General features: G+C 43.5%; 1 protein-coding gene across 3 annotated transcripts in view; it reads left to right on the forward strand.

Moving 5' to 3' along the window:
* Positions 1-14,947, forward strand: part of COL4A6 (collagen type IV alpha 6 chain) — a 195,168-nt gene that overhangs the window by 152,282 nt on the left and 27,939 nt on the right. For 2 of the 3 annotated variants that reach the window (XM_043492142.1, XM_043492141.1), the window contains exons 21-27: positions 2,247-2,330; positions 2,536-2,696; positions 3,615-3,794; positions 5,599-5,782; positions 7,011-7,064; positions 11,392-11,463; positions 12,947-13,054. In XM_043492142.1, the coding sequence (XP_043348077.1) occupies positions 2,247-2,330; positions 2,536-2,696; positions 3,615-3,794; positions 5,599-5,782; positions 7,011-7,064; positions 11,392-11,463; positions 12,947-13,054 (843 nt within the window). The remainder of the gene's footprint in view (positions 1-2,246; positions 2,331-2,535; positions 2,697-3,614; positions 3,795-5,598; positions 5,783-7,010; positions 7,065-11,391; positions 11,464-12,946; positions 13,055-14,947) is intronic. The other variant, XM_038417032.2, reaches the window with a different exon arrangement.

The raw sequence follows: 14,947 nt of genomic DNA on the forward strand, positions 1-14,947 counted from the left end.
GGAAGACAGGACACTGAGCTAGATGGACCATTGGTCTGATCCACTAAGGCCATTCTTATATTCTTATGTTTTTATGTAGTGATCTTGCATTCTAGAGCACTGCCTTGTATGCTGGGTAAGGAATTTGGTATTTTGTGATGATGACCTGCCTTCCTCTTGATAAAGTTGATCTTTCATGATCTTTATGGGGCTGACTTGAATAATCCAGCCAATGAAAATGTGATGGATATTATGGTGTCCCTCAGTCTGTTGACATGGTATTGTCTGACAGTATTAAGTCAATGGGGAAAGCACAACCACTCCTTTATCAATAATTGACTCCGTCAAATATGTAGAATTAGACCCTTTTACTGCTGCTAAAAAGTTCATACATTTTTGCAGCAGTTTTGTTTTATTTGTTTGAATGGACGATTAGGATGGTGTGTGCTGTTCAGTATAGGCAGTACCTCAGACCTAATAGGCTCTTTTAAAATGGCTTTACTGGATCTACTTAAAGCCAAGCCTGCCAATCACTAAATGTCAGACGAGGGTGAATTTTGTTCTAAAACAGAGGCGGGCAAACTACAGCCCGGGGCCACATCCGGTTCTCCAAATGTTTTAATCTGGGCCTCGAGCTCCCGCTGGGAAGTGGGGACTGGGACTTCCCCTGCTCTGGCACTCCAGCTGGGGAGCGGGGTCGGGGTCTTACCCACTCCGCATAGCTCCCAGAAGCAGTGGCACGTCCCTTCTCCAGTTCCTACGCGTAGGGGCAGCCAGGGGGCTCTGCACACTGCCCCCACCCCAAGTGCTGCCCTCGCAGCTCCCATTGGCCAGGAACCACAGCCAGTGGGAGTTGCAGGGGTGACGCCTGCAGACAGGGCAGCATGCAGAGTCGTCTCACCGCACCTCTGCGCAGGAACTGGAGGGAGAACATGCCGCTGTTTCTGGGAGCTGCTTGAGGTAAGCACCGCCTAGAGTCTGTCTCCTTACCCTCTCCCCTGCCCCAATCCCATGCCCCAGCCCTGATCCCCCTCCCACCCTCCAAACCCCTCGTTCCCAGTCCAGAGCACTCTCCTGCACCCCAACCCCTTCATTCCCAGTCTCACCCCAGAGCCTGCACCCCCTCCTGCACCCCAACCCCCAGTTTTGTGAGCATTCATGGCCCGCCATACAGTTTCCATACCCAGACGTGGCCCTCAGGCCAAAAAGTTTGCCCACCCCTGTTCTAAAACCAAGTTTGTGTGGAAAGGATTTTAACCGTAGTATTTTCAAATCAATTTTCCCCTCTGTTTTCACTTTAACCCAAGTTCCACTCTCTTCTCCTACATGCAGATCAATGTAGGGAATAATCCTGCCGTGATGAAGAGGAAGTAGGGGGGGAGGGAGCAGATTTTTTTCATCTCTAACTTCAGATAGCCAATTTGCCTTCCAGTCTCTTAGTTATTTTAAAATAAATTCCTGGTCCCAGCACACTGGCAAAGTAACTGGGAGAGAGGCTGGGGAGCTCTGCAGGGGACAGGCAGCTGGGATGGAGTGAGGGATGCAGTCCTTCACACCAGCAGCAGACCACTGTACAAACACTAGGTAACCCTGATAGTTCCTGTTCCCATAGGCCTCAAGAGCGCAATGGCAGTGGAACTGCATAGTCACAGATCCTTGATTTGCCCCCCTTTCTACCGCTCTCCCCTCCTCCTTAAAAACCCTGTGCATTGGGGTGCAGGGAGTCCCCGCAAAGTATGGCTGCCCAGGGCACGTAGAATACCCTCTCTGTAGGGTCCCAGCATCCTGCCTCCTCGGTACAGTGAAACCTCAGGAGTTCTTCAACATCAGGTCCCAATGTGGAAATGGAGGCTTGGGGAGGCAAGGTTTGACCTGAATAATTTTCACTCTTCTCCAGAACCTCTCAGTTTCACCTTGGTTTGGTCTTGTGCCGGTTGTTTAGTTTTTGAAATAAGAAGCGTACCTAGCAGACCAAGAGAAAAGGAAAACCCCAGAGTATTAATACTCTGGGCTTCTTCTACTGGTCTCTGTGGTACCCTACCAAGCCAAAGCAAACTTAACATGGACAACATTACGGTACTGGGCCACATTCTGTTCTTCACGGAACTGAAATCAGTGCAGTCGCATCCACTTATACCAGGACTCAGTATGGCTCCAGGCCGTCTGCCCAAAGTAGCTGTTGTTGTGGCTGGTTAATGGAGCTGAATGAAATTTAGACTTCCCGTGTCTTTGCTGATATCCTTTCCTCCCTGTGTTTCTATCTGAAGAAATCCTCAATGGAGAACCTGGGGAACCAGGAAGACCTGGACAACGGGGGCCACCAGGAGTTTTGGGACTAAAAGGGACCAAAGGTGAAATTTACCTTAACTTTCCTACCTTGCCGCTTGCATCATCATTGAAACCTGTGCAAAGTCATGTGGCTTTACGCTCACTTTGCTCATTTTGTACTAACTGACCACACCAAGTGCAAAGCAGTGTGCGGAGGTTCAGGCAATGGAGATCCAATTATCTGTTTCCACAGTGCTGACAAAGACTCTCTTTCATTCTATTTTCCAGGGGATCCAGGTGATTGTGCTTGTGATGGAGGAGTCACAGGAGCTGGACCAAAAGGTGCACCAGGCCCTCTGGGTCCACCAGGAAGTCCTGGTGAACCTGGGTTTAAGGGTTCTAGTGGATATCCTGGCAGTGTGGGTGCACAAGGGCCGCGAGGGCCTCCGGTAAGTCAGGATAGGATTTCTTCAGTCTCCGCTGGTTAAAGGAAAAAGCGTTGTTCTCGAGCCATTGGCCAAAATTGTCTAAATTGAAACCTGAAGGATTTTTTTTTAAATGATTTTTTCTGCTTGGTTGGGTAAAAAGGCAAAAAACAATTTGTAGGAATAAGGTAAAAGCCCAGAAATGTCATCAATGTGCAAGATGTTTGAGGGAGAAGGTGGGTGAGGTAATCTCTTTTATGAACCACCTCCTGTTGGTCAGAGCTCTCTATGTAAGCTCAAAAGCTGGTCTCTCTGCCCACCTGAGGGTGGGCCAGTAAAAGAGATTACCTCCCCCACTGTGTCTCTCTTTTGTCCTGAGACCAGCATGCCTACAACACCACCACATGCACCAATGCAAGGTAGTGATTCTGAGAACTCATTTGTCAGAGCAGAGACCTTTAGTCACCATAGGGCTAAACAACTCTAGTCAAGTGGGAAGTAATAAGTATTGGGTTATGAGCTCTCTCTGGACCAGAGGTTGGTCTGGAAATGAGAAATGCATTTGGATGAAGAAAAGATAGACAGTAAAATGGTGATCTCTTTGCATGTTGGTGGCAGTAACAGTAAGTGGGCCTCTCTGATGCAGTTCTTCCCTAGCTGCTGCTTTAATGCCATTTTTAAGTTGAACTTTTATTTTGAAAAAAAGAAGAGTGAGATTTTCAAAGTGCTGAGCATAGGCCAGCTGTGAGGACTTTTGAAAATTCCCCTCTAAATGTTTCAGAATAGTCGTGTCAGCTTCAGTGAGCTCTATGCATTTGTTGTTAATTTATTATGTAAATATTTTATCTGTCATTAATTTTTTTCCTGCTCCTGAAGACTTCTGTGGAGTGAAGGTGTTTCCATGCATGTTCATGTACCTCTTTTTTCTCTTTCTGCCTGCAGGCTTCACCTGGTCAACCAGGTTCTCCAGGCCGTAAGGGAGAAAAAGGAGATCCATCTTTTGCAAGAGGCAGAGGTCTCCGGGGGGATCCTGGTGCAACAGGAGCCAGAGGGCCTTCTGGCATCCCAGGAACTCCTGGCAGAGATGGATTCCCGGGTTTACCAGGCCAGCCAGGTCCTCGAGTGAGTTTATACTTATGCAACAAAAATAAGAATGCTTCAAAATTGTAATTGTAAGAAGGAACAATGATAGTAAAATGGCTGAATTGTTAGTCGTGATTAGGCCTGCTTTAAGTGTCCAGAGATCTAAAGCTGTGCCTTGTATTCATAAACTGACACTCTGTGGATAGACTCTTATTTCATGTCATACTAACAAGACAGAAATTTCATCGTTTCATGGTGTTTAAGGCCAGAAGAGACCATTAGATCATCTAGTCTGATCTCCTGTGTAAATTTTACTTGGATAGCCCTATATTGAACCCCGTGATTTTAGTTAGACTAAAATATTTCAGTCCTAAGGAAACTAAACTGTTGTGTGCCACAGGCAGAGGACAAGAGAGACCCAAGTGCCGAGGCCCCTCCAATGGCAGGGAATTAATTAGACGGATAAATGATGGTGGCAAGCACTGCTTGTATATGTATAAAGGAAAGTGCAACTCACAAATCCTGGGCTTGGTTTCCCACAGCAGCAGAATCTTCTCTAACCCTTCAACCACATTGGCATGATGCCACAGCATCATTTATGACCATCAGCATCGCACAGGCTAATGATATTCTATCAAGCTGGTGGTGTTTTGAACAAGTCAAAGCAATTAGTATAAAGGGCCTCACACACTTCTTACTCAGAGGGTGACAAATCTGGAATGAGATTAATGTGCTATAAGAATTCCAGTGCTTCATCTGGCCCAGGGTTTGGGTAAACTGCCCCAAACTCCTGACAGCTCTTGGTTGCCTTTACGAGTTAACAGACAAAGATTTCTGTGCTCTCTTCTAAGGACTTGTCTTTGCTACAGTTTGCAATCCTCTTTTAACACATGGTAACTAATGTGACCTATCATAAACTGTAGCGGAGAGAAGGAACAGGAATGCATTTAATAATAGTCCTCTTCAATTGGCCAGTTAAGGCTTGTGTATACTACAGACTGCAATAATGTTTTCACACATCAGCTAACACAACAGTAAACTCTAGGGCACATGAGCTCTAAGTTGACTTATTAAGTCAATTTCTTAGTCTTCCAAAATCTTTCAGGCACTGCTCCCATGGGACAATGAGTGGAGCCAGAGGGTAAAGATTGCAAAGCAGGAGTCATATTTGGTTTGGAATTTGAAGTGCCCAGCTGGATGTAATATTTACACTTATGTGCAGCTGAGCAGTGTTAAGCAGGACACTTTGTTAAGGAAAATCTATTCCAAAGGCTCTCGCCGTCTGAACAGGAATTTCTCTCTCCTTCAAGATTAATAATAGCCCCTCAACACAATTCTGATTACACAATCATAAGATAAACTATAGGTAAAGTATGATAGAGAGAGAGAATTCTCAAGCGACAGGCACTACTTTCATTTTAAGATTTGTTCTTTTTAAAAACAAAAGATACTATCTACCAAATTTTACGAGTCGAATACTAAAACAGAAAAAGCTGACCGTGACCATTTTAAGCAGAAAGATACAGGCAAACATGTAATATTTATATTTTGGCAAATATAATTTATAATGCAGTGGTTTAAGTGGTAAGTAGAGTTTCCTGCATTTGAAAAGATTGTGAGCATTAAATTTACAAGATTTCCATATACTTTATCCAACACATTTGAAACTTGCTGCTAAGAATTTAGGCTGGAGCCTTCTCCACTAGCATCACAGTGTCCAACAGAATCACTTAGAGCAGCACAAAACCCAACAACATTTTGATACACTTGTCAAAACTATGGCAATGTACAATTGTTCCAGGTTCTCTTGGTTCCCAGCTGTAACTGTCTTTGCTATATGTAGGGTGATGGTGGACTAGGTTTTCCAGGCGAAAAAGGCCTGCCAGGATTACCTGGCTCCAAGGGCCGGCGTGGGGAAAGCGGTCTTCCTGGCATTGGTTTCCCAGGTCCTAGTGGAGTTCGCGGCCCTCCAGGTGACCCAGGAATGGATGGTTTTCCAGGACAACCAGGTCTTCCAGGTCCTCCAGGTAGGCTTTTTAGGGACTACTGTTATTTAGAAAAGCTGCAATGCCCCTAAAAACCAGCCAACCAAAGAAATACTCCACTTCATAATGGGATCCTAGTATTTTCAAAGCAGTAAACTAGATGTCTATTTTAAAATTATTTGTGGATAGGCTATAGGCAGGTCAGACCTGATCCTGCAGTCCTCACTCACCCACATAATCCTGCTGAAGTTAATGAGATTACTTACAAGAATATGGACTACTCATGCCAATAAGGGGTGCAGGATGGGGCGACTGACAATAGCTAATTTTATAGCTATAGTGATTTTCTGCTAGGGATGTGGTTAAGATGAAAAGCTTTAGATAAAGAAAGGCATAAATATTAGAGCTACATATAATAAAATATTTGCAAGACTCAGTGACTGGGAACTTTTCATGGTAACCAAACACCAGGATCAGTTATGACTGATTTCACTAAGTCCTGCCTATATTTAGCTGGTGGTACGCTACTAATGAGTGTGTTGCAAGTTCCACTCTGTGCCAATTTACAGAAGATATGAGTTGCTATAGACCCTGGCTACAGAGCTCTTTAGCTCAAGCTGAAGAAGTTGATGCTTTTAGCTCTGCCGGTTCCCCAGTTCAGTCCCTGCTGAGTCAGCCAAAATAGCAGACATGACATGTGCAGCTTGAGAACGGTTGTAGGGCAGATGTAGTATTAGTTTGATAGAATTGATAGGACCATACAGAGCTAGGTACACTTAATGACAAGTGAAGAATCCAGTAAATCTGGGCTTCATAGGTGATATTTCAGATATGCTAGAGTCTGGAAAATGGTTTCACCACCAAACTATTGCACATAAATATTCCCTATGTTTAGATTTTAAAGCTGGCATATTAAGGGGATTTTAACAAAAGCAATATCTTTCCTTTTCCACTGCTGCTTTTTATTATGTTTTCTACCTTGTTCGTGTATATTTAACCTTCTGTATTTGCAATGCTTGCACTATTAGTAATACAACTAAATATATTCACAGACATAATATTTTCCCCAAAACCCTAGTCACTGCTCAAATGACATTGAACTGAATACAGTTATTCTTCTGACTCTGAGGATGAAACCAGACATGTCTACAATGTACACAAAGGAAAATGTCTGTGAGCATGTTTGGCCTATTGGTTAAAAAAAGATGCTTTCGATCGTGTGGGTTTTCTGACATGGTTTAACCTGTGCTCCTTTGCTTGGCTGGTATAGGTGACTGCTGCTGCGGTGAGAAGGTTGGTAAAGGAGTCTTAGACACAGAGGGAGGTGAGAGCTAGGCCTTAGTGGTTGCAAGAATAGCAATGGGAAGAGTCCCCATTCTTCCCATCATTGCACAGACCCCCAGAATGGCATGTTACAAAACACCAGTGTTGCATTTGGTTGTTATAATGGGCTGGTTTATAATGGCCAACACTGGCATCCCATTGGAACTTTCTATATATGCCTTTTCCTGACTCAGGTCATGTGCTAAAAGCTCTGCTAACCTATAGTATGTATATATAGCTTGCTTATTAAAACATCTCTTACAAGGGCTGCTAAATCCAGATTGCATCATAAGATAACTAGAGGGAATATGCTTCATGCACTGACATTCATAGTCTCATGAATACTGGGTATAAAATAGGATGCATCATAAGTCAACACATTATGTGAGTGTTACATCAAAGCCTCGCTAACAATGAATGGCTTTTTTTGTAGAAGAGCATCTATAATTAGAGAATGTAGATGAGTGTGAATAAGTCATTAGCCAACTCAATTTACACCTGCACAGATATTTGTGAGAAAACTGTGAGAAAACCATCTCTCTAATACTTGGAAATCATTGCATTTCTTAAAAAACACTTTTGAGGTATTAAGCTTCATCTAACATTAAAGAAATCTGCTTGGTCAGAAGAAATGATTGCTGTTTATACTGCACTTATTGGAAGGTTTTATGATGAAGACCAGAGAACATTTTTAAAGAGAGACTTTGACCTACTGAAATTATCTTGCCAAGGCAACATCAAGGAATTTTGCCTAAGACCACACAAAATGCAGTTACAGTAGATCAGATTAAAATTCTCATTTAAATAATAAATGCTGTATTAGGACCTGTTCATGCAAACCTTCTTGCATGTTCTGAATTGCTACTCAAGTGAGTAGTCACATTGATTTTCCTTGAGGTGCCTTTAACTGATGTCTTTGACCAGGGGATAGAGTGTTAGAACAATACTTCTGCAGAGTCAGTGAGCACTATTATAAAATTGCTCAGAAATGCTATTGGATTACCCATTTTGTGCCATTGTTGCAATTCCCAGAAGCCTCTCGCTATGTTTTCACAATAGACTTGTTCCCCTGGCCTTCGGAGGCCATTGTCTGTATTGTGAGAACATAGGATATTAAGTAGCTGGTTGGCACTAAGCATTGGTTACTTCATTGTGCTACAAGACCCCAGGAATACGTGAAAAACATTTCTTTAGCGTATTACCATTGCCCTTCAGTTGCTCCACAAATACAATTCCCATTGTGCTACCACTCCAGTGCTGGCTAGTTACATAAAGCATTGCATAGTGTCATTTTCTGGACACTCACTTAAGCAGGCTCTTTAAAAAAATGTGTTTGAATATAAAAATGTTAATTAAACTGCCCTTTCTGAGCTGGTTGATGGATTGGACATCCCCTTTTTGAAAAATGTCATTCTACACAATGCTGTGATTGTGGAGGGATTGTGGGAGATGGATTTTAAAATGTTCAGTGTCAGGCTCAGGAATGCAGAATGCCAGGATCTGAGCAGAGAAATCACATCTTTAAATGTTGCTACCCTCTGAACAGTTAAAGTAATCTCCTATAAATGTACCTATAGGTAGGCAGCAAACTGAACATTAACATTCTGAAACCTAAGAACTTGTTTCTCACATCTCTCTACCTCTGAATATAAATTAGACTAGTGAATGTTTTATTGTATTTATCTATTTTTATGCTCCTTGATTTAAGTCTAAAATGCAGGTGAGCTGTGGTACCATCTAGAAAGAGCAGTGGTTGGTTTTAAGACAGCATCAGTATGCAAGTGTTGTTGCAAAGTTTTGTATGTGTGTTATTCAGGGTGTTAGTCACTTAGAAATTCATTCTGTTATCAACTAATGCCCCGCATCAAGGTAAAAGTAATGAATTTGAGCACTGACCTTTGGTCTTCCAGTATCAAAGCAGAACATCTCATGTTGTTTCTTCTAGTACTTGCACAGGAGTGTCAAAACACAAGTACATTAGAGCCCTAGGAGGTTTTCTTCCCCACCTCCACACCCCACTTCCCCTCTACCTCTCCTTCCCTCCCCCATTCCTGCACATTCAGCTTCATATCTCATTAGCTGAGGTTAAGGCTGCCAGCAGCCCTGATTAACTAGAATTTGTGATTTGGATCATTTCACTCCTCTCGCCCGCTGCCCCATCTTGTGATCACATGAATCAGAATCACAAAATCATAGAATTTGGAGTTGGGGGTGGAATCTAGAGGTGAGGAGTGGAAAAGGGTCACCCAGTCTGGAACCTCTCCTGAGATAAGCTGCTCTCACAAGATCTTTGCCAGTTTTACTGGACTCTCTTGAGAACAGCCCACAAGGTTTTGATGCCATTGATTGAACCCTAACCCTAGCTCTGATTCAGCCTCAAAACTAAATGGAATCCATACACCACCTTCTTGGCCCATCAATAAAAAACTTATGTCATTTCATCTTTCTTTTGGCCATTGCCTCATCACCATGGGTTCCCTATTCCTGCTGTTGATTAAAATAAGAAGAAGTGAGCCATATTGATTATCTCTGGTGTAACTCTATTGTCTTCATTGGATTGACACCAGGAATGATTTTGTCTCAGTGTCTTTTATTGATAAAACTCAGAAGCCATCTGAGAATTGCCATTATTTGAAAGTGTCGTTTACAAAATGAAGTCTTAGGCTCACACTACCCCACTGTCAGTAAAAGGTCTAGACTTACTTTTCCTGGTCCACTCATTACATCTGACGGCAGCAGAAATGCAGCCAAGAATTGGAGTGCCTTGGCTGGTGATGCAGCCCATGAGTTGGGCTGGAATATCAGGTTGGGAGTAGGAATTGAGTGGCAAGCTTTTGCAGAATTAGTTGTAAAAAACAAGAAGCAGCTAATCCACAAATCCTGATTGGTTAATCACTGCACCTGCAGAAAAAATTGCACCAGATTTTAATGGCCCAGTATTAGTAATCAGTGGAGTAACTAGCTATTTAACTTTTTGTATAGAAAGACTCCAAAAGGGGAGGGGCAGGAAAAAAGTCCCCCTTCCTCCCCCTCAAAAATATGGTCTTAACCTAACTCTGATGTGTTCTGTGGATCAGTTCTGATGTGACATTAATTCAAATAAAATATATTTTTTAATCCTTTAGGGTTTTGTTTTTAGAAGGTTAGTTTATTCTAGGAGTTTTTAGGCCAAGCCTGCTCTAATAGTGTAGGCCCTAACCCTGCAGTCCTTTTACTTAACCAAATGCCTTTTGAAGAAAGTGGGATCTTTTTCTTAATATAAAGGGACTGCAGGATTGGACTCCCTAGTTAGTAATGTCAGCCCTCATGTGTTGTTAGCACTACTGTATCCATGGCGTGTCAAATTGCCAGAGTCTGACAATGGTGAACATTGCAGATGTAAGAGATTTATCAAATAAATTCGATAGTCTGATGGCTCTGATAACGCCACTCAGACCTCATCCCACTGATAAGTTAGATACTTACGTTTCTCATAGAAGGAACGCAATGAGCTGTACAACCACTGATTCCTATTTGCTACTCGTACACTAACAACTAAGCCGTGTGGTTACTTTTCAGACTGATGGACTATAGAAGAATCAGTTGGAGAAAAAGCAGAATTAAAAACAAATACACTCATGCACACACAAAACTCTAGTGTAAACCTGTGGAAGGACCCAGCAGAAAGCACAAACACAGGGACAGTCAAGAAGGGCCAAGATTTTTTAAAATGAGTGCCTAAATTTTGCTTCCTACATTGATTTTTGTCATTGAATAAATTACTTGAGTTTTCAAAAGTTCTGGGCACCCACTAGCTCCCCCAGTGTAAGCTGACTCAGTACCTAGACTGTACACTCCTTGGGGCAGGGACTGTCTTTTCAGTCTGTTTTTACAGTGCTAAGCACAGTGCAGCCCTGATCATTGACTGGGGCTCTTGAGTGTTACCATAATACAAATAATAAATAGCAGTTCTTATGTTCTTATGTTCAGTTCTCATCACCATTTTACAGGTGGGGACACAAACCCGGTCACACAGTCAGTCATAGTCAGGGCTGGGATTAGAAAATAAATTGAACTCACAGTCTTGTGCTCTAGCCACTAGCCCACACTTCCTTTCTTAGTTTAGCGTCAGTAAACTTAGAATATCAACAACATTAGCCATGACCGTCCCACAAAACATTAGATTTTGTTACCCTATGGCAGATGTGAATGTGCATTACATGTAGTGATTTGCAGGGCATAGGTTCACTCATCATTTCTCATAATTTAGTCTGGACATTCAATGTTCTCATCATAACCAGCTAACTACAAGGGAGCCAGATGCAGTTTCAACGTATTTCTTTTCCTAGGGATCACCTTGCCCTGTGTAGTTCCTGGAGGGTTTGGTGCCCCTGGGCCTCCAGGCATACCAGGACGTCCAGGTATGGAGATTGACTTTTAAATACTCTATGTAATACACTGGCTTATTGTCTGTGATGAGTCTCCCTCCAGTGAGGAGATATCCTGCTGCTTAATCACAGTTAAATAAATTACTCCTGTAGCTCAGGTGGGTGGGGTTTGTGTTTGCTTCCTGGAGGTGCTGGGTTTGATTCCTACTGACAGTTGTGCTGTCTATATATATGTGTGCAGCCCCTATTCATAACTGTGAAAGTCATTGTTAATGAGGGAGAGAACTTTTGCCCTTCCATGCAGCTCCTCCAAACAAAACACTTGTCCCTTTTCAGAGTAGCAGCCGTGTTAGTCTGTATTCGCAAAGAGAAAAGGAGTACTTGTGGCACCTTAGAGACTAACAAATTTATTAGAGCATAAGCTTTCGTGAGCTACAGCTCACTTCATCGGATACATTTGGTGGAAAAAACAGAGGGGAGATTGATATACACACACAGAGAACATGAAACAATGGGTTTATCATACACGCTGTAAGGAGAGTGATCACTTAAGATAAGCCATCACCAGCAGCAGGGTGGGGAAAGGAGGAAAACCTTTCATGGTGACAAGCAAGGTAGGCTATTTCCAGCAGTTAACAAGAATATCTGAGGAACAGTGGGGGGTGGGGTGGGGTGGGGGGGAGAAATAACATGGGGAAATAGTTTTACTTTGTGTAATGACTCATCCATTCCCAGTCTCTATTCAAGCCTAAGTTAATTGTATCCAGTTTGCAAATTAATTCCAATTCAGCAGTCTCTCTTTGGAGTCTGTTTTTGAAGCTTTTTTGTTGAAGGATTTTAGGTCTGTAATCGAGTGACCAGAGAGATGGAAGTGTTCTCCAACTGGTTTTTAAATGTTATAATTCTTGACGTCTGAATTGTGTCCATTCATTCTTTTACGTAGAGACTGTCCAGTTTGACCAATGTACATGGCAGAGGGGCATTGCTGGCACATGATGGCATATATCACATTGGTAGATGTGCAGGTGAACGAGCCTCTGATAGCGTGGCTGCTGTGATTAGGCCCTATGATGGTGTCCCCTGAATAGATATGTGGACAGAGTTGGCAACGGGCTTTGTTGCAAGGATAGGTTCCTGGGTTGGTGGTTCTGTTGTGTGGTATGGGTTGCTGGTGAGTATTTGCTTCAGATTGGGGGGCTGTCTGTAAGCAAGGACTGGTCTGTCTCCCAAGATCTGTGAGAGTGATGGGTCGTCCTTCAGGATAGGTTGTAGATCCTTGATGGTGCGTTGGGGAGGTTTTAGTTGGGGGCTGAAAGTGATGGCTAGTGGCATTCTGTTATTTCCCTTTGTGTTTGTTCAGTTGATGAGATGATCACAGACTTTGGGGCGGCATTGACTAGTTTAAATTAGTACAGTAGTTGGGTGTTTTGTGGTTAGCTTTGCATGAAATATCTAATCCCACTTCACAATAATATGCTTGTGTCTCCCATCCTGAATTGATTTTTTTAATCCTCAGGTCCCAAGGGCAGCCCGGCGTTTCCAGGCATTCCAGGTCAACCTGGATTACGTGGATCCAAAGGACAACCAGGTATTCCAGGATCAATGGGATTGCCAGGAGCACCAGGTAAGAAAGGAGTAAGTTATGGAACTTTAGATTGTCTGTTTAATGTACAATATTTTATCAGTGGGCTCTCAAACCCGTCTCTTCTATTCATGAGCACTCAGACCACTCCCCCATCCTAGTGATGATCGTTGTTATTTTAAAGCCATTGCTACATGGGAAATAATATTGGGAAGTATTGAATGTGTTTTAGCTGACTTTCATATTTTATGAGGAGAGATTAATAAGACTGGGGCTTTTCAGCTTGGAAAAGAGATGACTTCGGGGTGGGGATATGATGGAGGTCTATGAAATCATGACTGTTGTGGAGAAAGTAAATAAGGAAGTGTTCTTTACTCCTTCTCATAACACAAGAACTGGGGGTCACCAAATGAAATTAATAGGCAGCAGGTTTAAAACAAACAAACGGAAGTGTTTCTTCACACAATGCATAGTCAACCTGTGGAACTCTTTGCCAGAGGATGTTGTGAAGGCCAAGACTATAACAGGGTTCAAAAAGAACTAGATAAATTCATGGAGGATTAGGTCCATCAATGGCTATTAGCCAGGATGGGCAGGGATGGTGTCCCTAGCCTCTGTTTGCCAGAAGCTGGGAATGGGTGACGGGGTGGATCACTTAATGATCACCTGTTCTATTCATTCCCTCTGAAGCATCCCTCAGAAGACAGGATACTGGGCTAGATGGACCTTTGGTCTGACCAAGTATGGCTGTTCTTATGTTCTTAATGTGATGTAGCAGCTACGACTAAGGAGAAGAGCCAGCAACCATGTGACCTTTGTTCTATGGAATACAGTTTGGGAACCACTGATTTTTAGTGTAAAATGGGTGTGGCATCTGCATGGCTACCCCAGTCACTTGGCGGTGTGGCTATGAGTGTGATAATCAGCATACAATATTTGAAACGCTTTTTAAATTCTGTGATTTTTGTGATGTTTGTAGTCAAACATACAGAGTAATACGCCATGCAGAACAGCAGAAAAATCACAAGAGAGGATTTTTAAAGTGTGTTTTCCTTCTGTCTGTTTGTCCCTAGGGAGACCTGGCCTAAATGAGGAAATCATTGCAGAGGCATTGCTGACCTAAATTCCCTCTAAGTTGCGCGGCTGCACGCTGCTTATTAAACCCCATGCAGGGGCTCAGGGCTGCAGTGGGGAGAAATGCCTCTTCCCCAGCATGGACCGGCTGTGGTAGGGAGAGGTGCCTTTCCGTGCCGGCCTCAGCATGGACCTGCTGTGGTAGGGAGAGGTGCCTCTCCCCGCCGGCCCCAGCACAGATCTGCCGCGGCTGGGGAAGAGGCACCTTTCCTCCCCCCAGCCCAGGTGCTGCTGCAGGGAGAGAGATCTGGGGGAAGTCCTCTTTCCCTGCTGTAGCCCCTGGGCAGCCTGCACACCAAACCACTCATCCCTGGCCCCACCCCAGAGCTTGCACCCCCCCCTTGCACTCCAATCCTCTGCCGCATCCCTGAGTCCCCCTCCCACATTCTGAACCCCTTGGTCCCACCCCCAGCGCATGAATTTTGTATGTGCACCAATATGATGGTGATGTGTGACACATCACCGTCATATTTGTGCACATAACAAAATTAATTCCGTACATGGGTGGGAAAAATTAGAGTGAACACTTTTGCTGACATGAAAATGCTCAATTGTTTTGTCCTTGCAGCAGTTTAGCAACACTCTTGATGGTGTCCTTTCAGCACTTCCGCACACCATGCTTTCCAGCCTTTGTTGTACCAATGTGTTCTAGGACTCCTGAATTATCTACCCCATCGTGCCAAATGCTCTCCTTGGAAATGCTAGGGCTTTTGGGTGATAGCCACACATGAGGCACTGCAGTGTAGGATAGAGTGAGATGGATTGGGTGAACAAGTGCAGCTGCAACATTTGTGACTTGCC

The sequence above is a fragment of the Dermochelys coriacea genome, chromosome 9, assembly GCF_009764565.3.
Source record: "Dermochelys coriacea isolate rDerCor1 chromosome 9, rDerCor1.pri.v4, whole genome shotgun sequence".
NCBI lineage: Eukaryota > Metazoa > Chordata > Testudines > Dermochelyidae > Dermochelys > Dermochelys coriacea.